This window comes from Salvia splendens, chromosome 6 (genome assembly GCF_004379255.2).
Source record: "Salvia splendens isolate huo1 chromosome 6, SspV2, whole genome shotgun sequence".
In the NCBI taxonomy this organism is placed as follows: Eukaryota; Viridiplantae; Streptophyta; class Magnoliopsida; order Lamiales; family Lamiaceae; genus Salvia; species Salvia splendens.
Window position 1 is genome coordinate 28,901,584 of NC_056037.1, and position 26,778 is coordinate 28,928,361.

Genomic DNA, 26,778 nt, shown 5'->3' on the forward strand with positions numbered 1-26,778 from the left:
TATAAAGTAGTCGAGTGGTATGAGACTCATTCATCCTTAACTAAATGGTCTGCCTTTGGGTACGGAGCAGTCTTAAATCATTGGATTAGTTTTCCCACACATCAAAGTGTCTACAAATGAGCGCAGGAAACAGTCACTGGACCCGACGGTAGATATCCTTCGTAATTACCAAAAAAAAATCTATTGATCTTCCATCAAGATTACTCTCTCTAGATTTCTCATAAAGATTAAATGTATAATTATTCACACTCAATTTTCTCCACCATTAATTCCAAGATTTGACTAAAATGCACTTGGTCAACTGGTCAACGAGTGACTAAATAAATTAAATTTATTACATCCTATATTTTCTTACTTTTGTTTTACCAACAAAAGAATATGCTTATTTTGTTTTTGGATTTTATTTAACAAGAATCTCCTTCACTGTCAATCGCAATTTATACAACTAGCCACACAACTATTCTTCGGTATAACAGAATTTTGTGGACATGCATTTGACCCAATTGTGGCTTAAAATACTTACGTGGTGGAGTATTTATGTAAGGACAAAGATATATTGGTTTAGGATAATATTATAGTGGTGGAGTATTTTTAACATAGTACAAGAATGCGAAATATTTGAATGACTATTTCATAGATTTTAAAAAAAAAGTGAACAATGTTTAGTTCCTAGTGTATGTGGTTCTCACACAACACATTCCTATAAAATAAATATCACCATTCACCGTTAGTATTTAATTTAATCATGAATGAGTTTTTTTGGTCTAAAACACCTCTAGCCCCTAAAGAGGATTTTTGGCAGTCACTATTTTTATTGTTTCGACTTTTGCTTCTATTTTTCTTTTGCTTAGATACTTTGTTTATAGTTAAATTATTTTATCTCATGAACGCTTAATCGTTGTCAATCCATGTATTACTAGAATATTATTCCTTTACTCCAATTTGAATTCATTGTGAAATATATATGTAAGAAATAAAAGATTAGATTTGTCAATTAACTAATTAGGTGCTTTAATAAAAAGTTATACGGAGTACCACTTACTTTAACTAATAATACTTCCGAGTATAATTAAATTTGTCAAATACTATGCCAGAAGTTAGAACGGTAAATTTTATAAGAAAATTTATGCTATTTTTATTTGATCAATTTTAGTATTCAAAATATAGTCCTATTTAAATTAAAATTAGTAGTATTTTTGTACTATATGTTATAAAATAAAAATAGTATTTGCATACTTGTATTTTCCTATTATTAAGTGTTGTAAAATGGTCAGTTAAAAATTAAATATTTTAATTAGAATATGAGATAATTAAGTTAAGAAAAATGCAGAGACAATTAAAAAATAAAAATTAAAAACAAATGTTGCCCTTCAAGGTTTGGGGGCGTTTTGGTCATAAAAATGGCCAACAAAACCTAATTCGTGGTTAAATTATATGTTTGGGTGTATAGTCTCATAATAATTGTCACTCTTATTGTAGGCAAGAGTTTTAAGAAATGTAAAGAAAAGTTGGTTGGAAAAATTAGTGGAATATGAGACTCATTTTTTTATATTGGTTTTATAATAAAATGTAAGTGGAGTAAGTTAGTGGAATGTTGGACATACTTACCCTTTATGGTAAATATGAAGTGTGACAATTATTGTAGGACGGACTGAAATGGAAAATAGTGACAATTATTGTGGGACGGAGGGAGTAATATTTTTTTTATTAGAGGTCTATAGTATGAGAAACAAAAACCCTAGGAGCTAAACATGTAGTTTACTCTAAAAAAAGATAAAAACCCGAGTATTTTTATACTCCCTCCATCCCATAAAAATATATGCACTTTCCATTTTCGTCCGTCCCACAAAAATATGTGCATTCTATTTTTAGAAAGTTATATCAATTAAATAATGTAGGTTCTATTATCCACTAACTCTACTGTAACTACCATTCTCCTCATCTCTCTTACTTTACCATACAATTTTCATTATCTCTCTTATTTTATTAATTTTATTTTAATTCTCAAATCATATATATTGTCTATATTTTTATGGGACGGAGAGAACAATAGAGAAGCGGCCACTATAGATAAAGAGTACTTTTTCAATTCCTTTGGACTAAACATGTAGTAGTTCATCCTTAAAAAAGACAAAAGAGTATTTCTTTTAATCACTTTATCTCAATCCTCTTTGCTTCTTTTCTTTTAAACTTTTAGAAACTAAAAATTTAATACTAGTATGATACTATTAAATATATTCATTTTAAAAATTATAATTGTACATTTAATTATCAAAATATTTTGTAGCTAAATTTGATTTTGATTATATTTCAATTTTTTTAATATTAAAAATTAAAAATATAATTATTTAAATAACTTTTAACTAAACAAGATAGTTAAAAATAAAATATTGTACTGGACCTTAATTATAAATAAACTACATAAAAATAATAAAGAATGTAAAAAAATCCAATAATAAAAAAAATTCAAAAACTAACATATACAAATATCAGAAGTCGTGCAATGTTCGATGGATAATTAATTCATCGAAAAAGTGAAACAGATTGAAAAAGTCATTTTGATAATTAATTTATAATTTATATTAAAAAAACAATAGAACCATAACTAAAGTTTTAAATTTAGCTGCAAGTCATTTTGGATTATAAATCCATTCACTCGTTATATTAATTTTTTTTATATTTTCTTCATTCGGGTGATGCATTATTCTAGAGTTTAATCTTCACTCACTATGGCATACTACTGTTGATGTGTGTTTGCAATTTTTTATACGGTATTAAATACGTAACAGATTTTAATCAACACTTATAGGCTAATTTTAATAAACAATTTTATGTATTTTTTTGTTTATCATGCTTAGTATTTTGATGTTATATACACTAAGTTAAATGTGCATCACAAATGAGACAGTAGTTTATAAATAGACTCTAAAATGTAAGCATAAAAAATTCAATAAAACATCGTTGATGAAAGCAAGCAAACCACGCCATTCCACAGCCGGAATCCGGCCAAAAACACGATCGAGCCACCAAACAAGGCGAGCGAGCGAGAGAGGTCTTCCAAGTCGGAGCAAAGATGAATATGTGTAGCCCTTCCCGTCGTCTCCCTTGCCCCGTTGCACAGTCAGAGCTCGCCCTCTTCAAGAATCCGAGGCTTCCACCCTCAACCACTCTCCCTTATGCAGCTCCCGGGCAAAAGGTATTTGTACTCGTCTGCATTCTCGAGAAGGAACGCAGGCAGATGAACGGCCGAGTGTGAGTGAGGAATCGGGCCCATTTTCCCGATGATCTCTCTAAACGTGTACTCCTCCGGTAGCATATCATACAAATCAGCACCTTTGCATATCAGTTCTTGAATCCTTTTGGGGCTGAGGTAGTGAGAAAATCTCACTCGATCCGTGTGGCTATAAGCCTTCATCTTGAACACGAAATCGCTTATGTAACGAAAGCAGAAGCTGCAGTGCCACCCAGAGTCCGCCAAGAGGAGGTCCCCTTGGCGGTAATGAGCATACCTCGTCTTCCCCCTTTGGTACCTATGGACCGAGGCTCTCCAGCTCCGGAGATCATACAAGAACTCGAACGAGTAGACATAGTTCTTCAACTGGAGGTGGAGAACCGGAGGAATGTTGTCACACCATCTCAGTAGATCAATGGTGTGCCTGCTAGGGATCTCATCAACGTCCGACATGACAAGGAGGTCGTCGTCTTCTATCCCAGCAATCCTCAGCAGCTGGTCGAGGGCCAGTCTCTGGTATGCCTCCTCGATGAAGGGGTTCTCGCCTTTCTTGAACCTCCCGCCAATCATGCCATAGGTCAGCCTAGGCTTAACGAATTCGAACTTGTCCCGGTTCGAGGCAAAGTTGAGGGGCTTTGGGAGGGCTGTGAAGGTGGAGTTTGACTCGAGCAGCACAAATTGTGATATGTAAGGATGCATCTCCTTCCACCGGATCTTGAGCATGTCGACCTCGTTGCTGAAGAGGACAGCATCATAGACGCGCCTAGGGAAGTCCCGGACCCCCCACCCGTGAAGCCTGCAAAGAGTCTCCATCGACACATTCTCGTGGTAGTAATGAGTTAGTGTTATGAAGGGCTTCGGAGGGGACTCCCACAATGGCCGGAGGAAATAGGTTATCTTTTGGCCGTGGAAGTATATGCCAACTATGCCGGAGGGTATGACTAGACATAGGAAGAGCAAGGCCCTCAAATCGAGCCCTAGAAATGACCACCGGACTCTCGACATGCTCAAGAGTGCAGGCTGCATATTGAAAAAACAAGAATTTCTTGATGAATTTGGTAATTTAGTGCAAACCACTTCATTTGTCAACATCATGCACAACTGTGGATTCTTCTCAACAGTAAAAATGAAAACATATATTCATATAATCAACAAAGTCACAAACCATATAAAAAGGGAAAATCTTGATATTGCATTACACATTTGCTTATTTCTTAACAATTTGAATTATTTATGGATTCTCCTCAATAGCAACAATGCCATCCTATATATTCATTATAATCAACAAAACATTTGTCTATTTGTGAACAATATGAACTTTTTTTGGATTCTCCTCAACAGAAACAATGCCATCAACAAAACAAGCCATTTCTTTTTATTAAAAGGGCAAATCTTGAAGATTATATTGCACAACACATTTGCTTATTTCTCACTATTTTGGATTAATCTCAACAGCAAAAATGCCATTTTCAGCAATGTAAACTCATAAAGCTAATTCAAGAACAGTTGTACCTCAAAATATCAATGAAAAAAACACATAAAGATTGCACCCCACAAGACACAAAAACAAATCAAATAAGTAGAAAATGAGCAACAACACAAGCCCTTGTTGATTAAATATGAACCCTTAAATCAATAGTAGCAAAAACAAGAAATGTGACTAACCTGTTAACAACAGCAAAAGAAGAGAGAGAAGAGAGCCCAAAAATCCTTTTTTTCTACCTCAAAATCTCTCCCTCTCTCTGCACAAATGCCTCTTCCGTGATCATAAATAAGCGGAGAGAAAAGAAAAAAAAGTTTATACAAAATTTAATAACAATGGTGAAAAAAGACACAATTTTGGAGAGAGAAAACAGGGGGAATTTGATTTCCTAAAAACGGGCAATCGTCGTCGACAAAGGGTTGGTTGTGTAAATCACCAGTTTCCTCATTCTCTCCCTCTCCTCTCCTCTCCTCTCCTCTCATATAAAAGGAGAACCTTTTTTCGCAAATTTTCTTGAGAGGGAATGGAATGCTGAAATAATGAGCAATTAAATTGGAAGAAAATGGCGTTTGGGGAATTGGGATTAATACTATAATTAACGATTGGGGAAAAATGAAATCAGAAATGGACAAATCGAATTGTATTGATAGCGAAGAAGGAATGATGGAAAGAAGGTGTAAGGTGGAGGCTGCATGCCTATTTCTATTTTAATTTTTCCTCATAAATTTGGTTAAAAATCATTTATGCTGCATTATGACCAACTAAATTTACCCAATTTTATGGATAAAGTTGGTAATTGGTTTTATTTTATTTCTATTTAAATATGATGTGAGCAATGGAAAATGTGGATGTGATTGGTTGTATATTTAATTCGAGTTACTTCTAATGTTTTTTTATAAACTTATAATATTATATGGAAATTAAAATATATGGAGAGAAAAAGAAATCTTGAATAATTGGTCTCGGAGGAAAATTGATATAAGCAACCTATTGTTTGATATAGTATATTCGAATTATTGTAATAGCAATGATTATGATAAGAATGAAGAATCCAAGTATTTTGTTTTTTTTATACTCCCTCTGTCCGCGAATAGGAGTCCCGTTTTTCTATTTTAGTCCGTCCGCGAATAAGAGTCCCGGTTCACCTTTACCATAAATAGTAATAGGGTCCCACCTTCCACTAACTCATTTCACTCACATTTCATTTAAAATTAATATATACAAGTGGGACCCTTATTCCACTAACTTTTTTCCACCCACTTTTCTTAACATTCCTTAAAACCCGTGCCGCCCATAAATGGGACTCCTAATGGCGGACGGAGGGAGTAATAAATTATTAGTATTAATTATTCTCTTCGTCTCACAATAGGAGTCATATTTAATTTGGGCACGAGTTTTAAGAAATATAAAGAAAAACAGATTGAATAAGTTAGTGAAATATGAGTCTCACTTAAATATATTAATTTTATAATAAAATGTGAGTGAAATAAATTGATGGAATATAGGTCTACGTATCATTTATGGCAAAAATGAAATAAGATTCATATTTTTGAATGAACAGAAATGGCAAAACAGATCTCTTATTATGGGATAGATAGAATATTTAATATCGAGCTGTATATAATGATATTATAAGATAGATATGTGGCGTTCGGTTGCCATGACTAATATCATGAGACTATCCATCTAGGATTAAGTTGTGAGATTATTTTAGTTAGAGGGAGAGACTATGACTAATTATCATGAGACTATCCATCTAGGATTAAGTTGAAGGGTTCTATCTTATGAACCAAACATGATACATATTTAATTATGAGATTTAATCTTGCCAACCGAATAGCCCCATAGAGTATTAATTAATCCTGAGTTGTACATAATGAGTAAAAATGGAGCATCCATTTAGTCATAAGTGGAATATTATTAAATATTAAAATTATATCATATGTTGAGGTGGCTTTAATATGCAACACATCTATCTTATAAATTAACAATATTTTCGAAGCATAAGAATATTTCATTTTTATTTTTATTTTATTTTTTTAAAAATTTCTTGATTTCTTGTAAGTGGGCTATACTACTTCACGCATTCTACTTATAAAAATAATAAAAGTGAAATTAGATACATCCAAAAAAAATATATAAATAAGATTCATTTGATTATGAAATTGTGTGAAAAGAATGCTAAAAATTGAAATATGATTAGGCAAAAATTTCATCTGACTTAAATCATGGAGAAAAAAATAACTTAAGTTACTTACGACACAAACTATTCATAATTCGGTAGAGAATAAAATGCTTTATTAAGATCTATTATCAATACATTAATATAAAAAATAATTTTGAGAAATATATAATGAACCACCACAAAATAACAAACTTATAGCAAATGGGCAGATATGATACACATAATTTGTACCGTAAATTATAAACATACTAAAACATACCATGATTAAATGATTAAATCTATACATTTATACAGTACGTACAACACAATTACACAAATAAACTAAATAACCAATCATCCATTCTCCCTCCAAATAAATAAATCCTAGATAAGAATCCAACGCCTTCATCAAAATTGCCATAAAAAATCATCGATGGCGAATGAGAAATAGAAATACAAAACTTCACACCACTCATCTTACCTTCCGATTTCTACATATTAACATTATATCGAATCAATAGCAATCGGAATTATCAAATATAATGAGACGATGTACAAACTCTATTCTATGAACTTAAGCAAAAAGGTTACAGTTCCCATTCAATTAGTGTACATGTAAACGCCCTTTCCTCTAAAGGGCTACAAAATTACAGTCGAGAATAGAAGACGAAGCACGGTTGATTCATACATACAAAAAAAAACCATCGAAAACTAGAATGCCTAACGACTAGCTGTGGAGTTAGGAGGATCGACGCCCATGGCCTGAAAATACGCTTTCTCAGCTGCATTCAGCCGATCTTGAAACATACTCCATTCGTTCCTACACCTCTCCCTCACCTAAGTCAACAAAACAAAATCACGTTTAACCACTTTTTTTCGTGCAATGCATAAACACATGTTTTTTGGGGCAGGTCACACGTGGTTTCTTACCCCTTCCCACGGCGCCTTGCCTTGATCCGCTTGACCCTGAAAAAAATAAAATAAACTCGTGTTATTGAGTCAAGGACTCGTTGGTAAGACCTATTGTTGTACACGTTTACCTGATTCCCTAGAGAAGGAACGGTTTGATGCACGATCCATTGAGCATCGACAACTCCTATTTTCTCATGAGCAGGCTATATTACAGAGAGAGAGCGAGTTATAGGAGAGAGAAAGGAAAAGAAGGGTGTTTTCATGATACAGAAAGTGATAGCTGACCTCTACACATTTTCGAAGAGCAAAATCAAGACCCCATCCATGGACCAAGTCATTCTGCGCCATTGTAATTTCGAATCATCAAAAATCGAGAGGGAGGAGCGTGTTCAAGGAATGTTGCGTAACATACCTGGATCATATGCCATACACAACGCCAGGCATCCCGAGAGAAAACGGGGGCCATGATCTCCACAAATCTGCACATATAAATTTCTCAATAAGTTGAATGTTTGAACTGTATATGAGTAAAAAATGGATCTTCGAACAAATGCTTGTCTCGTCTCATTCACATACGCTGCACAGGGTGGTAGATGAGGATCTGCGCACCAGCCAGGCCTTTCCTCCGTGTCCCTGTGAGTAAAAAAGTAGTGATCATTAGATTCACAAAGCATGACAGCTTATTTTCGGATGAAGCTTTGAATGAAGCGTACTTATGGACTTCGGTATCCTCACGCATTCTTGTCATCTCCCACGTCATACCACTATCGGGGGATAAACCAGGCTGTGAAATATCGAGCTTGTGCTTCCTCACTAGCTTTATATATCTGTCATGTGGAAGAAAGCATCAGCGAATAATTTGGTTCGAGCTTCATAAAATGAAAGTTGAAGCGACCTATTTCTGACTCACTCCTCTGGGTTGAAGTTCTCAACTCCTAGATCTTCATCCCAGATGAAGATATAGTCATATGGAGCCACAATGTCGGGGTGCAAGAATCTCTTCGCGTACCACCTAGTATGCATCACAATATATTAACTTCTATTCAGTTCTGGTTTTGCACAAACGAAAAAATGTCTCCAAATACACAAAGGTCGAAAGGAATTCAAGGAATTGCTTTACAAATTACCATTTGGTTTGCTTCATTGCGCTCATGTGTATAGCCCGTTTAGACCACTCAAATTCATCCCATTCGCTTGTCCGGCCATCATAGTGAAACAACAGAACTTGGAAATTCTCTGTCAACTACACAACTTTTGTCAGGAATTTGTATAAAATGCCTGTTTAGTAGAAAGAGCAACGGGACGGCTTAGAGGTTACCTTCTTTACTGCAGCATCGATGTTGTTTTTCTGGTCATAACCAACAGTAAAGGTCATGAGATATCTTGGTTTAACAATTAGGTCCTGCAATGTCAAGCCTCCTTATCAGACAACGGAACATAATTCACATGGAAACGAGCATGATGGTATAAGGGTAACACAACTTGTTTTCATTCTCAAGAAGTTGAAAGTTACACACACGATTAAGTTTGCTGAAGAATACACACCTCGCCAAGAACACCCCATAATCTGCGAGTGTAAAAGTCAGAGTCGGCTACGAGAATACCAGGTGGTAGTCTCTCTGCACCTCGAGGATTGGTTGGAACCCAGATCTGCAAAAAATCGCCCACACTAAGAAAATGAAATCACTTGAAATTGAGTCGGACACCAAAGATAGCATAGTTTTTAAGAGGAATACATGTGTTTCTGCTTTTTCGTCCATATGGGCTTATTCAAGACAAGGCTGAGAAAAAAGTCAATTCAGACATACATAAAGAGTTCAATTCAAGATTAGGGCATGTCGATTACGAGCCTAAAAGTGTTGAAATCAAGAAATCATATGAATCCTTAACATGAACTATTCGAATAATTCATACCAAACATATAACCTAATCAAGATATAGAAGTATTATGCAAAAAGCCCTCATTAAAGCATACAACATTATTATTCTGAAATGTTTTGTTAGAAGCTGCAGCTTTTTTACTATTGCAACTAAAACTGTGTGATAAATATTTACGACGAGGCAAGCTCTGCTTTAGTGTAAATTTTATGAAACCGTGTCCAAAATGGAATTACTTACCTTAGTGTCGTTATATTTGCGCGAGATGACTCTCCTTCCTTTAAGAGCCGACCATACGTTCAAAAGTGCTTGAGTCGAGATACCTGAGTACTTGTCCTCAATGTAAGTGAGATCAACAGATGGAAATATGTTTGATGATAAGTTAACCTACAAAGCATACAACACAAACCATCTCACCAAAATGCAAACACTGAGTGTAAGAAATTGAAAGGAAGCAAACAAGTAAAGGAATTGAGAAGAGTAAAAGCCAAGTCTCCCTGCCTTTGTTAATGAAAGTGTAGGAAAAGATACACCTAAAAAGAAGCCAAATACAATCCCCACAAAAGTTGTGATAATCAGCCTCATTGTTTCATTTGTTCTTCTCAAATGCCACCCACTGCAAAAGCCAGGAACCGCGTCACCATTTACTCACAATCGGGCCCAACAAATTGAGCAGTTTTTTTTATCTTAAACGGGCGATTCTTGAGCTAAAAAATTACCTAGAATTCGCGGTCCTTCGTATTGGGGTACCCATTCTGCTCACAATCTTTGCAGCAGATGAGCAGCCAATGCACCAAATCTCACACACCCCTATCTCTCAAGATTCCATTCCTTATAGAAATAAAGAATCCATTTTTAGAAAAAAAAAACATTCAATCCAACACCAAATTCAATTCCTTCAAGAATCAATTTTAGGAAATTCCAACACCACAAAAAGCTGATCACAGAAAATCAAAATGCCCAAAAATATCATCTTTCACAACCAATAGGGTCAATAACAGCCCATCATCAAAAGACAAAAATACATAACAGAATTTTATGGCTCATTTGAAAGATGCACAAATATCCCATTTACACAAAATCCCTCCTTCCAGAAAAAATGGAAACACAAGAACAAAACAAAAAGATTCAATCTTTAAACGAAATGGGTAAGAATTAAAATTCAATCATTGGTGGAATGAAAATGTAGGGCATTTGGGTGTCACCTTTTTCAGGAATCTTGAATCTGATAGGGCCGACCGAGTCCGAGGTTTTCAAATGCTGAAATTGAGCTACAAAAGGCACAAATTCGAAGGTGGGAAAAGCAGAGAAATGACAAAAAAAAACTGACAATGATAGGAAATCCCCCAAAGCGAAAGGGGGATTGTTATTATGAAATGAATGAGATGATATAATAACATTCACAACCATACTCTTGCCCGCGAGCATGGTTGTGGGTTCGGCACCTCTATTCCTATCTGCTCTCTCGGGCAAGAGCACAACACCTACAGCTATGCTATTCCGCAAGGACAAGCACAATTCAATTTAAAATTCAATTAAACAAGAACATTTCCATAATATTAAAATTCATTAAAAAACCACAATAAATATTACAAATTACAAATAAAATAAAAAAGACATAATTAAAATCCTAAAAATTAAAAATTACATAATTAAACTCCTAAAAATTAAAAATTACATAATTAAAAGCTAAAAATACCCTCGTTGACGACTACTCATCCGGCGGCACTACCCCTAATTGTCTTTGGAGGCCCAATATCATGGCCTCGTGCGATCGAAGCTGCGAGGGGGTCATAGTGGACCTATCGGCCATATTGAGTTAGGTCAAAAGCTGCCACAACGAGTTGGTGGGGGGTGGAGGTGGCTCATATGGAACGGGAGAGGGAATTGGAGCATCGGCGGTTGCAGCCGCGGCTCGACGGCGGTTGGCCGCCGCCTTCTTCCTTCCTTGCGGTCGGCGTTGGGAACCGCTCGGGTCGGCGTCGGGGCTACTCAAGTTAGTTCCGGCGAGTTGGCTAGCCACTTCTTCGGAGCCGGCGTCGGATAGGGATACCGACCTTGACCGTTTGGAGGAGCCGCTAGAGGAGGATGTTACGCCTCCCAAATACTTCGGGTGCGTCTGCGTCTCCTGCCAAACGTTGAGGTACTTGAATGGCTTGTAGTTCATGGATTGGTAGGTGCTCATCGCGGCAGTGATGAAGTCGACCTCGTTCCGGCCGCTCCCCTCATTCCGCTATTTCTGGAGGAAATAGCCATTGAACTTGCCAATTTCATCGTTGGCTCGGAAGATGGCGTTGCGCACCATACTCTCGTTGCGCTCGACTGTTCCCGGTGGCCAGTTTTCATTGTACCGGCGAGCGATGCGCCACCAAAAGTGATCGCCGGATTGGTTCGTGCCAACCACCGGATCTTCGGAGATTTCCAAGTACGCCTTGAACAATTTATCCATCTCCGCCGGAGTGTACGGTGTGCGGACACTGCGAGTAGGAGGAGTCAGAGTTTGGGAGGGGGCGGTCGGCCTAGGCTCCGGTGTCCACCCGTATCGCCCTTCGGGGGCACCTTGGTCGTCGATTGGGCATGGCCGGTAGCCACCCGGAACGCCCGAACTTTGGGTTTGAGGAGGGGCCGAGTATTCCGTTTCCGGACTAGGAAATGGTGGTCAACCGAACCATTCTGTTAGAATAAAGAAGAAGATTTGATTAAGCAAGGAAAGAATAAATTAAGAATCAATTACATATCATGTATAGAATAGAATAATTTAGTTACCATATACAAGACCTTATAAACTCCTATTTAACCTATACGGTGGTAATGAGAATAAATCAAGCTTTTACCCCAAATTCCTTTCTTCCTTTGCCGTTTGTCATGGCATCAGAGCGGGCGACGATTCTGGGAGCTCAGAATCAATATCATCCCAACCCTTGACTGTGAACTTGTGACAGAGAGATGTCAGAAACCGAAAAAGGAACAACCGGCGGCCCGAACACATCCGAAGCGGATGAGTTTGCACGCCTCTTTTCAAATTTTATGCGTAAAAGCCTTATGCATAACCAACCACCAGAAATCAATGAAACCAAACCAGAGAAAACCATATACAAAACCGACTCTCAGCCACTGACGGTAGGATTTAAACTCAACGGCGACAATTATCCGGTATGGTCCATCCTGATGCATAACGCAATAAGCGGAAGGGGGATGGTATCTCACATCACTGGAGTCCCATCCCCCCGCCGAGAACAGACCCGACGTTTACACAGTGGCAAGAAGCCGACCATTGTGTATTTACGTGGCTTGTTCAAAACATCGAAACCAAGTTGGTCAGCCGAGTTGCTCAACAACCGACGGCAAAACACATATGGGACAGCCTGGCTGTAACATACAAGAGCGGGGGAGATTCGTTGCAAACATACGATCTCCACCGGAGGGCGAGCACGTTAAAACAGGGGAACACAACGTTGGAGGAAGTATGGAACGACCTCAACGAGATCTGGACCGCAATTGACCAGAAGCGGCCTAACCGGATGAAATGTTCAGAGGATATCCAAATCTACAATGAAGAGACAGAACAAAATCGCCTCTATCAATTCCTTACGGCATTGGATGAGAAGTATGAGTTAGTAAAGAGAGAAGTGTTAAAGATGGAACCACTCCCCTCGGCCGAACAAGCATACAACGTAGTGAAGCGGGAGGACATCCGATCGGAGATTCTCCGCCCTGCAGACGGAAAAGCCCCAGGAGATGGGATCGGAGTAGGGCTGTTCACGGCGCGAAGGCCAAATCACTCCAATGCCCCACGCCGCGGCGGCGATAGCAGGATCGGAGGGTGGAACCAGCGACCATCCGATGAACGAATAACAGATGAAGATCGGTCCAAATTGGTATGCACAAACTGTGGAAAACGGAAGCACACAAGAGAACAATGCTTCGAATTGGTGGGATACCCGGAATGGTGGGAGTCGAAGCACAAACCGGCGGCCGCTCGGCCACCATGGAGCAAGGGCCACGCCGCCGCGGCTGTTGGAGTTGGAGCGGATGGAGGAGGAGCTAATCTCGCCACCGCCGAGGGCAACCGTGATGTAGCCGCGCAGGCTCGGGGCAACGAGCAGCTGATCGGAGCACCACCGAAGATGGCCGGGATCGCACAGTTTGCCGCTGGACCAATCCGATCAGAGGAAGGAGAAATGACGGAGGCGGTGGGAGGTAACCGTGTATTAGGGTTAGGTTTGCAACCTAACCCTCCATATTTCTTATATTTTGAAAAATTACCCCATGCCAATCTTTCTCTTAATTTTGCCCCAAAAGTTTCCCGAAATTTTAAAGTGACCCCAGATGTGTTGAGAAATACAAATCAGACCCAATTAAATGTGAAAATCGTTTTCAAGTCCTAGAAAATTTTTGGAGCAGCATGTGCCGTGTCTACAGGATCGGAAAAAATTAATAGGTGGATTTTTTATTGCGGGGCTACTGATACGATGATGTATGATGAGTCGGATATTACTAAACTCCATAAACCTCATTTTTCTCATATTCAGACTGCTAGTGGAGAGTTTACGGCTGTAAAGGGGGCATGGACTGTGAAGATTTCTCCAACTTTAGAACTATCTAATTGTTTGCATGTTCCTTCACTCTCCCATAAATTATTGTCAATCAGTCATGTGACACGGGAATTAAATTGTACATTGCTGATGCAACCAAACTTCTGTCTATTACAGGATATCAGGACCAGAGAGATTATTGGGCGTGGCACTGAAAGTAACGGGTTGTACTACGTGGATGAGATAGCCCAAAAAGGGGCTGCCATGCTAACTCACGGGACTGCTGATAGGGAAGCTTGGCTTTGGCACCGACGCTTAGGACATCCTTCTCCGGGTTATTTAAAAAAGTTATTTCCTAATATTATTCCAAAGTCGAGCATGTACTGTGAGACTTGTGTTTTGGCTAAAAGTCATAGAAACTCTTATCCTTTGAGCAATTCTCGTACTGAAACCATTTTTGATTTAATACATTCTGATGTTTGGGGACTCGCACCAGTAGTTGGGGGACAAGGCTTTAGATATTTTCTTATCTTTGTTGATGATTGCACCCGTATGACGTGGGTATATTTTATGAAGCATAAGTCTGAAGTTTTTGAACACTTTGTCCACTTTTATAACCTTGTTCAAACACAATACCAAAAACCCATAAAAACCCTTCGATCTGATAATAGGGGAGAGTTTGTCAATACCAAAATGAAACAGTTCACCCTAGAAAAAGGAATGATACACCAAACCACCTATGCCCACACTCCATAACAGAATGGGGTAGCCGAGAGAAAAAACAGAATCCTACTAGAAATGACCCGAGCCATGCTCATAGAATCACAAGTTCCAAAAACCTTCTGGCCTGAAGCCCTTGCCACTTCCGCTTACCTTCTAAATCGGCTACCCACCCATACACTAAAATTCCAAACACCAATCGATACCCTAGCCCTACAAACAACTATTCCCCAACATCTTTCACTAGAACCCCGTGTCTTTGGATGCTCAGTCTTTGCCCATATACCAAAACATGAAAGAACACAATTGTCCCCTTGTGCTATTAAATGTGTTTTTGTGGGCTATGGGGTAAACCAAAAGGAATATAGGTGCTTTGATCCTAAGTCTAATCGTATGTACACGACCATGAATTGTGATTTTCTTAAAACTGAGTACTTCTATACCCATCTTAGCGGTCAGGGGGAGAGTGACACTAGGAAAGACGTTAGTGACCCACTAAGCTGGGTGTCAATGCCAAGTGTACCAGAGGCGGACCTACCAGAGGAAGCAGTACGCAACTCCGCTGAAGCAGCAGGTGACACAAGTCCTAGTAACGACTCTCCGCTCCTGATATCGGATGTAAGTACTCTTGCTCCTGTCAATGAGATTATTGAATCTAATGTTGTTGATGAGACTCAGGGGGAGTCTAATGTTAGCCCTGAAGAAGGTGAGATAGATGACATTGAGGGAATTGATCCCGACACTGGGAGATATATCCTACCTCCAAGGACAAACAGGGGAGTACCACCGAAGAGGTACACTCCAGAGAGAATCAACATAAAGGCAAGATACTCTATGGCTAATCTCGCCAAAGGTCACCTCACCGAGATGGCTCAGGCGTTTGAGGAAGCACTCTACGATGAGGAAGAGATCCCACAGTCGGCGGACGAGGCAATAAGGAACCAACATTGGAGAGAGGCCATGAAGAAGGAGATAGATGCTTTAATGCGCAACCACACTTGGGACAAGTGTATACTACCCGAAGGAAAGAAACCAGTTGGGTGTAGGTGGGTGTTCACCATTAAGCGGAGACCGGATGGAAGCATCGAGCGGTATAAAGCTCGACTGGTGGCTAAAGGGTACACTCAGACTTATGGAATAGACTACTCAGAAACCTTTTCTCCAGTAGCCAAGATGGATACGGTCCGGGTACTACTTTCCATTGCCGCCAATCGAGATTGGCCACTATACCAGTTCGACGTCACAAACGCCTTCCTTCATGGCGAGTTAAAGAAAGAAATTTACATGGAGGCACCACCGGGCTTCTCTGACGAGTTCAAGGTAGGTGAAGGATGCAGGTCGAGGAAAACTCTATATGGACTGAAGCAGTCACCGAGAGTCTGGTTTGGTAGATTCGCTGACACAATGAAGAGCTATGGATATAGACAGAGCAATTCAGATCATACATTGTTCCTGAAACGGCACGAAGGAAATACTACGTATTTAATTATGTATGTTGATGACATGATTATTACAGGCGATGATGTAGAGGAAATTAAGAGTTTGAGGGAGAAGCTTTTCAAGGAATTTGAGATGAAGGATCTAGGTGACCTTAAGTATTTTTTAGGGATTGAAGTCCTTCAATCACCGCGAGGGATATTTTTGAGGCAGAAGAAATATATCTTGGACATCCTAGCAGAGACAAGCCTACTAGAGTGTAAACCAGCCGAGACCCCGATTGTGCAAAATCATGGCTTGAAGATACAAGATGGAGCTGAGGCAGCAGATCGAGGGCGTTATCAGCGGTTAGTTGGGAGACTCGTCTATTTATCTCACACTAGACCTGATATTGCTTATGCGGTAGGAGTGGTAAGTCAATTTATGCACCAACCCCAGGCTGAACATTTAGAGGCTGCACTGAGGATAGTTCGATATTTGAAGGGAACCGTTGGACATGGAATAGTGTTCAAGAAAAATGGAAGCTTAGAAATCCATGGGTATACTGATGCAGATTGGGCAGGTAACCCAGTGGATAGAAGATCGACCTCAGGCTACTTCACATTCGTTGGAGGTAACTTGGTAACGTGGAAAAGCAAGAAGCAGAAGGTGGTAGCCTTGTCTAGTGCAGAGGCAGAATTTAGAGGAATTAAAAGTGGTCTGACTGAGATCATGTGGCTAAGGAAATTGATGACAGAGATTGATTCTATTCCAAGTAAGAGTCAATTGTACTGCGATAATAAAGCTGCGATAAGCATTTCAGAAAATCCCGTACAACATGACCGAACAAAGCACGTTGAGGTGGATAGACACTTCATCAAGGAGAAGATTGAAAATGGAGTGGTCGAGTTCCCATTTGTGCGTTCGGAAGATCAGCTGGCAGATATACTAACCAAGGCGGTTAGCTCGAGGAGTCTTGAAGATGTTCTTGACAAATTGAGTATCGGGGATCCCACTACTCAATTTGAGGGGGAGTGTTAGAATAAAGGAGAAGATTTGATTAAGCAAGGAAAGAATAAATTAAGAATTAATTACATATCATGTATAGAATAGAATGATTTAGTTACCATATACAAGACCTTGTAAACTCCTATTTAACCTATACGGTGGTAATGAGAATAAATCAAGCTTTTACCCCAAATTCCTTTCTTCCTTTGTCGTTTGTCACATTCGGGGTTCCAACCGGAGCCCGAGGGTTATCGCCGTGGCCGGACATTGTTATGGTGTAGGAGTGGAAGAAAGATTGAGAATGGATATGGGAGAATGAAGATGAGAATGGATATGGGAGAATGAATATGAGAATTGTGTAGTTTGGTGTAAATTTTTGGGTGTGAAAGTGGGGGTATTTATAGATGAAAATGTGTATTTTTGGGGGAAAAAATAAAAAAAAATTAAAAAGTGGTAAAAAACTGTAATAAACGGATATATTTTTTTTGGGAAGTGATTTTTTGTTTATCGGTTTTTTTAATTAAAAACCAATCTTTAATTAAAAAAAATTCAAAGGCAACGGCTATGTCGTTGCTCAATCGCGTGCCGCCACGTCGCCTGCTCGCTGGCACGTACGTGCTCTTCGCAGCGAGCAGCGCCGTGCCAGCGGCGCGAGCGCAGCGGCGGTGGAGCTTGTTCGTGCCAGCGGCACGGACGGACGGACGCCGTCCGTCCACCGCTATGCATGCTCTAAGCAAGAGCACACTGCAATTATTGCGATTTATTAAGAGTTTTGATTTTGATTAATCAAAACTCCGTGGTTTCGGCGGTAGACAAATTAGCTTGTGGGGCCTATCGGCTTTATCGTTGTTCCGTTCTAAATTTTAAAATTAAAACTAACTTTTATGAAAGGGAAATGATATTCTACCTACCTTCTGAGCTTCTTATGTGAGCATCACTCTCGTTTAACGCATGTTTATTAACGTTGTTTGTTTCCATTTATATATTTAGTTTGATTCCAATGCATTAAAAATTGTAATTAAAATTTTTAATTTCACAAAATTCATAAAAATCAAAGCTTAATTTGTTAGATTATTAATTTACTTGAATTTATAGAGAAAACGAGCAAATCGAGCTTTGATTTATATGAATTTTGTAAAATTAAAAATTTCAATAACATTTTTTAATTCATTAGAATCAAACTAAATATATAAATCGAAACGAACAACGTTAAATATGCGTTAAACGAGAATGATGCTCACATAAAGTATATAGCATATCATTTCTCTATTATAAAGTACTCCATTTTAAACCAATTATACTAATAAAATAATTACCATTACTATGTTTTATTTATAATTTACTTTCTAAAGTTTATAAAAAATTATAAGTTTAGAATAGCTATCATTATTTTTATTTTTATTTTACTTCATAAAGTATATAAAAAATTATATTTATATATTGATGTTTCATATTGATGAGTTTTAGTTATATACGAACATGTAAGCCTTGGATTTATTTTATTAAAAAGATTGTTATCAATAATTATAATTTTGGTTGTGTTTCAAATAACACTCCAATTAAGACAGTAATTTATAGATCATGTGAATATTAACTGTCTGCAACTTCAAAACTCGTATACTTAGGAATAGTGCGTATTTTTAGTTTTGGTAGTTAATTAGTTATCACATTAAAAAGTAAAAAAAGTAATATACTTGAGTTTTAAAGTAAAACGAGTAATTCCACAATCTATAATTGTTTTTTGAAATTTAATATATATACTTATTTCATAGTAATTAAAAATTATTCATTCACAATATAACACATATTCTTGTAATTTTCCTTTTAACATTCATTATAACAAAATTCAGTGTTTTTTCTAATTAATTATGAATTTTATCCTTTACTAGTCTCATATTGTATCCAAATGCCACCTTTAAATAATTTTATTTGGATTGGATATATTTACCCGGATGAAAATGGATCTGATTAAATGTTGCTAAACCCTAATCCCTAATCCTCATCTTCCTCAGTTTGCTATTCATCTATGATAAGCATTTTTCATTAAATTTATTTTATTATTTTTGTTATATGTATTTATTATTGTTTTAATACATTCCAAATATTTAATTCATAAATCGTGTCAAATTAAGTAAGATACTATTTAATCAGTAGAAAATAATTAAATTTATAATTTTTCTATATTTTGTAAAATAATTACATATTTTGGCTCATAAAAGAATTACTAGCATATCTATCTATACAAATATAAAGTGCCCGTTTTTTGGCATGCCATGTGGCATTGATTTGGGTGGGAAAATGAAGTCTCATTTTGTTTTGTTTTTTTTTCTTATTTCATTCATTTTTGTTTCTGTTTTTGCACTCAATATAAAAGCAATTTATGGTTTCAATGTTTGTATTCTGTTAGTAGTATTTTTCTTTTTTTTTATCTATAGGTTTCATTAGTTTGTGTAGTTAAACCTATTCTATTACAAATAAAGAGATATTATAGAAAATTACATATATACATATTTTTGAATAGGAATTGAGATACATAATTACACCAGGATGCAGTGCAATTCAAATCCTGAACACACATGAACAAAATATATTAGCTTTCATACATATATAACATGAACCATATAAAAAATAATATAGCTTCATTTTCACAACTAAAATATGAATTGGAATTTAGGTAGCTGCATTTGTATAAGTATAATATGAACAGCCTAATATGAACATATGAACATTATGTACATATGAATTTTGAAAGTCATCTAGAGATATTGCAAATATGATATGCATATGTAAAAGTCAAACATGAAATCCATACAAGTTTGTTTATCATATAGCAAAGATTAAAATAGGAAAGAGAGGATGAGTAGTATGTCAACACTGAATAGAAAACATCAACAAAGTTAATTAGTTTGGAAGTCATCTAGAGTTATAGCAAATATGAAATGTTTGATCAAAAGTCATATAAGAAGTATGCAAACTTGATTATCATGTAGCATTAAGAGAAATTGCAAACACAGAATGAGGAGTATATCAACAATCTATGAAAAGCTTTATCTAAATTAATGAATAATGTTATTGGATTTGATGAGGAAAATCATGTATGAAAGTATCGGTAGAGTATGCCTTTTTATTCTTATATTGTAATGGTTTTATGTTCATAATGCATAGATCATAGGTCAGTTATGTTGCCTCTATACTTTTATTATTCATCCATGTGCAACTAATAAAAAGAAAAGAAGTTCATACCTCTTATAGAATTAGATGGTTGAGAATCCAAAGTAGCACTTTATTGGCCACTAGACTATTGCATAATTCGAAATCTGCTCTGTAATACATAGATGTCAGTGCTAATTTTAAATATGTAATCTTGAACTTCTCTTTGTAGAGTAATAAATTAGATTGATACATTTTCTTGGAAAAATGATGTTATTAGTTGCTATAATTCTTTTTTTTTGTCTTGCAAATATTTTGGAAGATTTATCCTGCAAATGAAATCATTTGTGTATTAGTATCTGAATAGCAAAAGAATATAGTCATTAATGGTTTTTAAAACCATCTAAAGTTGAGCTTGAATTGTGTAGATATGAAACAGTGTAGTAATAAAGAAGTATAGTACCTATTCTGATTGAAGAGTGCTGATATTATTCTGGATAATACTTCTCTTGGTTCTTTAAAAGTTTTTGGTATTTAAATCCTGCAAATAAAATCATCTGTTGTTAAGTATGTTAATGTAAAAATGATTTATATGGTAAAGTATAATCTATAAAATGAAGTTACCTTTTCGAAGTAGTGCTTTCTTCATCTTCTGTTATCTACTTTGTAGAGTATAGAAGCAAAAAGGTTCAGGCGTGCATCAGCAATTGTGCCTTCTTGCTGTAATGATTGCATCCTTTATTCTCTCTCATTCTCCTTCAATATAAGATGTATTTGGTATCCTTTCTTCTTCCTCTTATTTCTGACATATTCTGGTGTTATCTTACAGATTTGAAGAGGTTTATAGGCGTGGAACCTCTAGATGTCTTCTATTGTATTGGTTGCAGCTATAGTTCTCTCTCCCATATCTTGAAAATGAGAGACAGTTGTTATCTCATTAGGTTTTCTTCTATTTATTGTTGATATTAATAGGGAAACACAATGTATTACTCATTTATTATGGCTGTCAGGAGGCCCAATTAATGGGCTCTGTATTTAATACAGAATGCATAAAAATTCACAATATTTATATTCCTGTGTAGCAGTCCCAATAAATAACATATATAATAATATTAGCATGGTTTTATGATTGGTTGTATAATATATTTTTTAGTTAATTCTTTGTTTTATCTGTTATTTTCTATTATTTGTTATATGAAAGGTCTTACTAATCATTACATTTTTTTCCAAAGCTGATTTGTTTATATTCTGCAGTGTTTTTGCAAACATACTTCTATAAATACCATCTTCTACTTCTTCTTTGCTCACCTTGCAACATATTCCAGACCATCATAAACTTCCATTCTTCTTTTGGTATATGACTCTTCCATTATTTCTGATTCTTTCTGATTCTTTCTTATTCTATCTCAGTTGCAAATCTCTTTTATAGTTGAAATAATTCTGTTTATACTCTCTGGATACTCTCTGATGTATCAGCATGTTAGTTTCTATTAGTGTAATTCTTCTAAACATTCCTCTAATTTCATTATTAAATGGATCTTCTATGCTATAAGCAAGTATCTTCATTAAGTGGAGTTTTAGTGTACCTTCCATGTTTAACTATCTGCAAGCATCTGCGGTTTAGATCAGTTGCAAAACCATTTTATAGTTGAAATATTTTAGTTTATACTCTCTAGATACTCTATGATTTTTCTATAGATTCCTCTAATTTCATCATTAGATGGATCTTCTATGCTATATGCAGTTATCTTCATTAAGTGGAGTTTTAGTGTACCTTACATGTTTATACTCAATGTTTATACACCAGGGAATCAGTTGTATTATAGAGTTGATTAGATTACCTGTTTGAGAGCTTTCTTCTTTCCAGCACTTCTTAGATGTCATTGTTCATTATTATTGAACTGCTCCTGTTGTGGAATCATGAGTATCTGCAAAAAAAGTTATTTATAATGTGCCTGTTATTGCAAATCTTATTTATTACATAATAGCTCATAATATTTGGTAGTATTTTTAGTTTAGTTTATTGAAACTGGCCTCTGTTGTAGTGTCACGTTCTCCTTTACATCTCCGGCCTCTTTTTGAATCTTTTGAACCTGCATTAGATTAGAGTTATTAATAATTTAGCTATATGACTAATTTAGATAAATGTAAATGTTACTAAAATCTAGATGGTTGTTTTCTAACAGTGTCTTGTTGAAGTATGGCTCCCTATGTTACCTTGGTGCAAAATCTTCATACTGCCATCACAAACTCTATCATAAAAGTCTATTGTGTTCGTGTCTTTGGAGGTCTTCCTGATGACAATAAAGATATCAATTTAGAATGTGTTTTTCATGATTCAAAGGTATAAATGACTAACAGAATATAAATCTTTACTTATCTTTAATTAAATTACTTTCTATATCTCTATGTTTCTATTAATTAAAGAGTTACACATATAATCTTTTATTTATCATATCACACATATCTGATTGCTTATTTCCTTCATATTCAGGGTACATAAATTCAAACAACATTTCCAAAAAAGTGCTACAGAATCTGGAACATAAACTTTATGAATGAGGCATTTATTATATGAAAAATTTCTTTGTTAGGGACAACAGTCTCAGAAACAAAGCTACTAATCACCTTTATAGACTCATTATGAATTTCAGAACAGAGATGTATGAGGTCAGAGATCCTTGTTTTCCAACAAATTTCTTTTCATGTAAACCATTTGGTGATATAACAAGCAATGAGAATGAAGAGCAGACATCATTTTTTGGTATAACATCTATTATATCTTTTGTTTGATACACTTTAGTTTACAATCTTTTGGTTCATTAATGACATCTATAACTTGGCATATATCATTGGTGTTATCACTGCACCTGGAAGAGTTGTGAAGCAAAGTAGATATAGGTTGATTGAAGTGAAAATAAGTGATGAGCAGTAAGTCTCACTGCCATATTCTAAATGACCTTTTATTTTTTAGTCTGTTTTTTAAACTAATTTTATTACTTTCTCAACAGCCATAATAAGATATTGTGTACAACTTGGGATTCCAACGTGGATTCTTATTTGTCTCAATTGAAAAAGGTTGAAGGGACTGTCCCTATAATCATAGTGCAGTTTTGCAAGGCTAATGTTTTCAGAGGTTGTGTTTCCATTTTATTTATATTCTGTTTGATATTTTGAAACTTTACTTATAATTTTTGTTTGCCATTTATTTAGGTGAGATTGGTGTGTCCACTCATTTTCAAGCATCCAAGATCCTAATTAATGTTGATGTGGATGAAGTCAAGGAGTTTAGGCAGAGGTAGTATCTTTTTCAAAGTTTATTTTTTCTGTCTAATTGTCTGAATATTATACACATTTGTAGTGTTTATGCTTTTTATCTTTGATATTATACTTGGATGTATATTGCTTCTAACAAATATTAATTCTAATTTTTTGGATTAAAAATGATGATACCTTCATTGCACAAGGGTCAGTGGATCAAACTGGAGTGAAGCATGGTAGGGAGCTTGATGATCTTGATGTCAAGTCTATTAGTGATGTTGTCTGTTTGGAGGTATTGAAGGGTTTATGTTTAAAAATTATACATTTATAAATACCGATGAGCTACTCTGTCACCCAATATGTTCACTTTTTAATTGTGGAATAGTTTATTTCTGATGTTGGTAAACAGGATGGCTCTTATTGGGTCTTTGGTAAAGTTGAATCAATTGAGCCTCATTTTGGAGAGTGGTACTATCTAGCATGTAAAACCTGTGTTAAGAAAGTTAGAGTGTTGGATGACAAGAAGTTTAGATGTGATTTTTGCATCAAGAATTATGATGATGTTGTTAAAAGGTATATTTAAGCTTCCTATTTTTTCACTGACTTAGTTGTTGTTTATTATTTAATGCAAGAAGTTAATTAATTTAACTTTCTCTTTCCCTTTCTCTTATTTAGGTTCAGGTTTGTAGTCAACATTGTTGATGACACAAGTAATGCATCCCTTTTGTTGTGGGGTAGAGAAACTGTTCAATTAATTGGTAAAAGGGTGACTGACTTGATTGGAAGCAATATGGAGGTAATAAAAGAATGAACTCAAATCTGTGTAATAATTATACATCAGAATAATTGGGTTTTATTTTTGTATCATGAGTGGTTGTTTCTTTATTACAGAATAATGTTATGAAATATATTCCTAGGAAAATTGAGGAGCTGCTTTTGGGTCAAGAGGTGTTGTTTAAGGTTCAAAGCAGGAATAACAAGGAATATTATCGTAGATATCCGTATACGGTTAAAAAAATTTGCAACATCCCAGATATAGTTGAGAAACATGTTCCTCTAAATATTGGATCACAAGTTTTCAATTCTGATGTGAAGTTGTATGATTTACTCTTTGGTGTTGATATTGTAGAGGTATTTTTTTCAAATATTAAGTTGACCTATTGTTCCATTTTGATTGTAGTGGTTTGTAATTCTGTTTTAACTTCCTTTTTAGGTGTCTGGTAAGGGCTTTGTCACACCTGATTTATCTGTGGTTACTAAGGCAAATGAGATTGAATGGATTGCTGAGGGAAGTGTGAAGAGGTGTTTGGAAGATGAGTTTGATAACTGTGATGATGTGTCTTTTGGAAAGATCAAGAAGAAGATGAAGAAAGTAAATGTGATTGAAGAAGATGATGAGGCTTCTGTCAGCTACAGTCGGGACATCTCTCTTGGTGATTAATGTTGGAAAAACTTATGAATCTATGTGTTTTTTATTTCTGTCTCATCTTTTTGAACTTATCATAATCTTCATCTTTGTCTTTTGGTTTTATTTAGCACTGTTAAGATGAATGTTATTTGTATTCATGTGTTATGCCTTTTCTTAATGAATTCTTCTTTTGGTTTACTCTTTTGTGTTCATAATTTGATGTTTTTGTTGGGTTTTTGCCATGTATCAGATTTATTTAAGAAGAAATTTAAACCTTAGAATAGATAACAGAAAGGGAGTTATGGCTTTGACATTAATTGAGGCTCTGTGTCTTAGTTCTACATATTAGGAATATATACTTTGTTCTACAGATTAAGAAGTTATTTAAATCTTAGAATAGATAACAGAAAGGGATTTATGGCTTTGACATTAATTGAGGCTCTGTGTCTAAGTTCTACAGATTAGGAATATATACTATAAATTTAGCCTTATGTTTAATTTTTCCTAAGTTTTAACAGCTACATTCATAGAATAATAAAGATACATGCATAGTATATGATCTGGACAATTTCTGCATTAGGCTTTTTCAACTTTTACCTTTTCTGATTACATTTAAGTATAAAATGGTGTAAAATCTTCTATAAAATAACATATAGAGAGTTATGGTTTTGATATTAGTAGAAATTAAAACCATTGTTAAAAGCATATATCATTCCTATATGGATCCAGAAGAGTTGAGCAATTGTTTGCATGATCGTGCTATACTTGCTCCCACGCTTGATGTTGTTGATGAGGTTAACCAATTCATGATTTCGGTGGATCAGTCTCCAGGGCGGGTATATTTGAGCTCTGATAGCATTTCAAATTCAGATTCCACTTCGAATGGTTCTGCTGAGATTCATTCTGTTGAATTTTTGAATAATTTGAAATGTTCGGGTACCCCTAATCATGAACTGATGTTGAAAGTTGGAACTCCTGTGATGTTGTTAAGAAACATAGATCATTCTAATGGTTTGTGTAATGGCACTAGATTGATCATTACCCGTTTAGGTGATTATGTTTTGGAGGCGCGTGTCTTGGGGTGTCATAATATTGGTGATAAGGTTCTGATTCCGCGCATGTCATTGATACCGTCTGATCCAAGGCTACCTTTCAAATTCCAACGACGCCAATTTCCTCTGGCTGTGTCATATGCAATGACCATTAACAAAAGTCAAGGCCAATCATTGTCCCATGTTGGATTATTTTTGAAAAAACCGGGCTTCAGTCATGGACAACTTTATGTTGCTATATCTAGAGTCACAAGTCGTGAATGATTGAAAATTTTAGTTTGTGGGGATGAGATTGACAATAGAAGTGATTCTACTCTTAATGTTGTATACACAAGTCTTTCAAAATGTATGAATTACTTGTGTTAGAGAGATGTTTGTAACGTTTTTGTTAAGAAGATGTTTGAATTCTATGTGCTGTTGTTCGAATTTATAATGAAGTATTTAATTTACTTTAGTGTTTAGTAATTATCAATCTACTGTTTGTATATCCTATTCTATTTCTAGTTCTTTCCCTCATATATTTCTGTTATAGTGGATCGATAGATTAATAGATGTAGTA

At 35.9% G+C, this 26,778-nt stretch overlaps 4 protein-coding genes across 4 annotated transcripts; 2 read left to right on the forward strand and 2 right to left on the reverse strand.

The window, feature by feature from the left end:
* Nucleotides 1-2,811: 2,811 nt before the first annotated feature.
* Nucleotides 2,812-5,374, reverse strand: LOC121806544. Its single transcript, XM_042206625.1, has 2 exons — nucleotides 4,898-5,374; nucleotides 2,812-4,252 (listed from the first exon to the last, which is right to left on the reverse strand). Exon 2 carries the CDS (start codon nucleotides 4,235-4,237, stop codon nucleotides 3,161-3,163), a length of 1,077 nt encoding a protein of 358 aa, XP_042062559.1. The 5' UTR covers nucleotides 4,238-4,252; nucleotides 4,898-5,374; the 3' UTR covers nucleotides 2,812-3,160.
* A 2,045-nt stretch (nucleotides 5,375-7,419) lies between these two features.
* LOC121809539 lies at nucleotides 7,420-11,039 on the reverse strand. The gene is made up of 15 exons (XM_042210241.1): nucleotides 10,875-11,039; nucleotides 10,389-10,500; nucleotides 10,171-10,285; nucleotides 9,910-10,056; nucleotides 9,337-9,441; nucleotides 9,110-9,193; nucleotides 8,919-9,034; nucleotides 8,702-8,803; nucleotides 8,505-8,618; nucleotides 8,368-8,424; nucleotides 8,204-8,270; nucleotides 8,077-8,130; nucleotides 7,920-7,994; nucleotides 7,810-7,845; nucleotides 7,420-7,716 (listed from the first exon to the last, which is right to left on the reverse strand). Exons 2-15 carry the CDS (start codon nucleotides 10,421-10,423, stop codon nucleotides 7,600-7,602), a joined length of 1,224 nt encoding a protein of 407 aa, XP_042066175.1. The 5' UTR covers nucleotides 10,424-10,500; nucleotides 10,875-11,039; the 3' UTR covers nucleotides 7,420-7,599.
* An 11,659-nt stretch (nucleotides 11,040-22,698) lies between these two features.
* On the forward strand, nucleotides 22,699-25,200 carry LOC121809060. The gene is made up of 8 exons (XM_042209612.1): nucleotides 22,699-22,842; nucleotides 23,302-23,429; nucleotides 23,510-23,634; nucleotides 23,966-24,051; nucleotides 24,169-24,332; nucleotides 24,435-24,555; nucleotides 24,651-24,890; nucleotides 24,973-25,200. The coding sequence occupies exons 1-8, from the start codon at nucleotides 22,699-22,701 to the stop codon at nucleotides 25,198-25,200; spliced, it is 1,236 nt and encodes a 411-aa protein (XP_042065546.1).
* Nucleotides 25,201-25,973: 773 nt separating this feature from the next.
* On the forward strand, nucleotides 25,974-26,483 carry LOC121808357 (ATP-dependent DNA helicase PIF1-like). Its single transcript, XM_042208790.1, has one exon. It carries the CDS (start codon nucleotides 25,974-25,976, stop codon nucleotides 26,481-26,483), a length of 510 nt encoding a protein of 169 aa, XP_042064724.1.
* The last annotated feature ends 295 nt before the right edge of the window (nucleotides 26,484-26,778 follow it).